The sequence below is a fragment of the Cebus imitator genome, unplaced genomic scaffold, assembly GCF_001604975.1.
Source record: "Cebus imitator isolate Cc_AM_T3 unplaced genomic scaffold, Cebus_imitator-1.0 Scaffold109, whole genome shotgun sequence".
NCBI classification, from domain to species: Eukaryota; Metazoa; Chordata; class Mammalia; order Primates; family Cebidae; genus Cebus; species Cebus imitator.
This window is the reverse complement of record NW_016107424.1, coordinates 519,379-521,463: the sequence shown is the minus strand read 5'-3', so window position 1 is coordinate 521,463 and position 2,085 is coordinate 519,379. Positions and strand designations below refer to the sequence as shown.

The following is a 2,085-nucleotide window of genomic DNA, read 5'->3' as shown; positions in this document are numbered from 1 at the left end:
AACATGCAAAAGAAGAGTCTCTTGCTGATGATCTATGTATATAAAATTTAGTTCTGTTCATAGAAATTAAGAATTTGTTTCTTCTATCCTCATAAGACACCTAGTCTCTTAACTTAAAGGATGTTTTATTTTTAACTTGTGTTTATTTTTATTACTTAAGCACCTCTTAACTGAGGCTATTAGATGTAGCCTGGAGGTTTTGGTTTAAGTATAAGATACTTAAAATTTGTCTGGGGGCATTCAGGCAAAAAGATCGTTCCTGAATTGTGTGAAATTGGTATATAGATTTGTGAGGTTTTTTAGCTCTGAGTAGAATTTTGATTAAAATGAGTTTTGAATTAAGACAAGTAAAATGCCAGACTATTTGTTTAGTCTTAATTGGCACATACATAAAAACAAAAAGCCGGATTAGAGTTTCAAAGCAGGTTTTGTGGGAGGTTTTAGAGTTGTACTATGTGATTATAATTTAATTCTGATTTAATACATTTTCAGCATTCCTGCAGGCCTAACAAACCTATTATAATAATTGCCTCTGAACTACTAAGAAAATACTTTATTAGAGGTCGATACCAGCTAGGGGAGAGTAATATTTTCCCAACTTAAAGACAGAACAGAGAAATACTTTGAGTCTGTTTTTCAGCCAATTAGATTGATTCTCTGATTTCATAATTGACAGTATAAATTGCTGATAAAAATGTTAACAAACAGGCCGGGTAATCCCAGCACTTTCGGAGGCTGAGGTGGGTGGATCATGAGGTCAAGAGTTCGAGACCAGCCTGGCCAACATGGTAAAACCCTATCTCTATTAAAAATACAAAAATTTGCTGGGTGTGGTAGTGCCTGCCTGTAATCCCAACTTCTCAGGAGGCTGTGGCAGGAGAATCACTTGAACCCGGGAGGCGGAGGTTGCAGTGAGCCAAGATCATGCCACTGCACTCCAGCTTGGTGACAGAGTGAGACTGAGTCAATTAAAAAAAAAAAGTTGACAAACAATGCTGATTTTTCATAAGTAGTCAAATGAGATGGGTTGTTCAGCCATATTTGTTTAACTGCCAAAGGAGAAAATACTGTAACATGCTAATTACATTTTAGGTAGATAATGCATGTTCTTTTGTGCAAATGATATGCTTTAATTGGGTGGTGGGGGGAGTGGGGATCTTTGAAGCCATACAGAAAGACGTGTAAACATACCTTGATTTTTAAACTGTTTTCATTAATTATTTTAAACTTTTACAGGGTTTTTGTTATTGATGCTTTTTTGATTTTTGCCATATTTTCATCAAAGAAACATCAAAGGGATAAATGAAAATTAAAATGTCAGTGTTTAATATCTGATCCTAAGGACAAAACTGTCATTCCCATCCTATTTGCCAAAGTGTGACTACAGTTTGAAAGTCCTTTACCTTTAAAAGAAATACCATCCCTTATCTAAATATCATTTAACCCCATTTCTTTCTTTGCAGATACAATCCTAATGTAAAAAGGAGAAGATAACTAAGGATTTTGAAAAGGAGCCATGGAAAAACTTGCTAGCAAGCATCTTACTTCAGGCTAACAAGGTTATATGAATATACAGTATATAGAGGAGATTTAAGTTACAAATATTTTATGGCCTAACTTTATTAAATAAAATGCAGAAAACATTGATTCTTTTGTGTGTAACAGTTATTGTTTGTTTTCAGGCTTTGTCATCGCATCTCTCTTTTCATTTTTAAATGTGTTTTATTTATTAAATAGTTAATATAGTCACAGTTAAAAATTCTAAAAGTACATAAGGTAAAGACTACCCTTCCACCACTATCCTAGCTACTTGGTTCCTCTCAGAGAAAAATTCATGATACTCATTTCTTATGCATCTTGGGATTTTTAATTCCTATTCAAATTCCTATTTTTAAATAATTTCCTACACAAATGATAATATAACATATACAGTGTTCTACACCTTGCTTTTTTACTTAGAAGATTAAAAATCATAGGAATATCAATATAATTTTTTTTTTTTTGGGACGGAGTTTCGCTCTTGTTACCCAGGCTGGAGTGCAATGGCGCGATCTCGGCTCACCGCAACCTCCGCCTCCCGGGTTC

General features: G+C 34.1%; 1 protein-coding gene across 5 annotated transcripts in view; it reads left to right on the top strand.

Annotated features, from left to right (window-relative positions):
• Positions 1-1,647, top strand: part of NBN (nibrin) — a 51,218-nt gene extending 49,571 nt beyond the window's left edge. For 4 of the 5 annotated variants that reach the window (XM_017538055.2, XM_017538052.2, XM_017538057.2 and 1 more), the window contains one exon: positions 1,464-1,647. In XM_017538055.2, coding sequence (XP_017393544.1) covers positions 1,464-1,494 — 31 coding nt within the window. In that variant the 3' untranslated portion in view covers positions 1,495-1,647. Of the gene's footprint in view, positions 1-3; positions 64-1,463 lie in introns of those variants that run through there. The other variant, XM_017538054.2, reaches the window with a different exon arrangement.
• Positions 1,648-2,085: the final 438 nt, after the last annotated feature.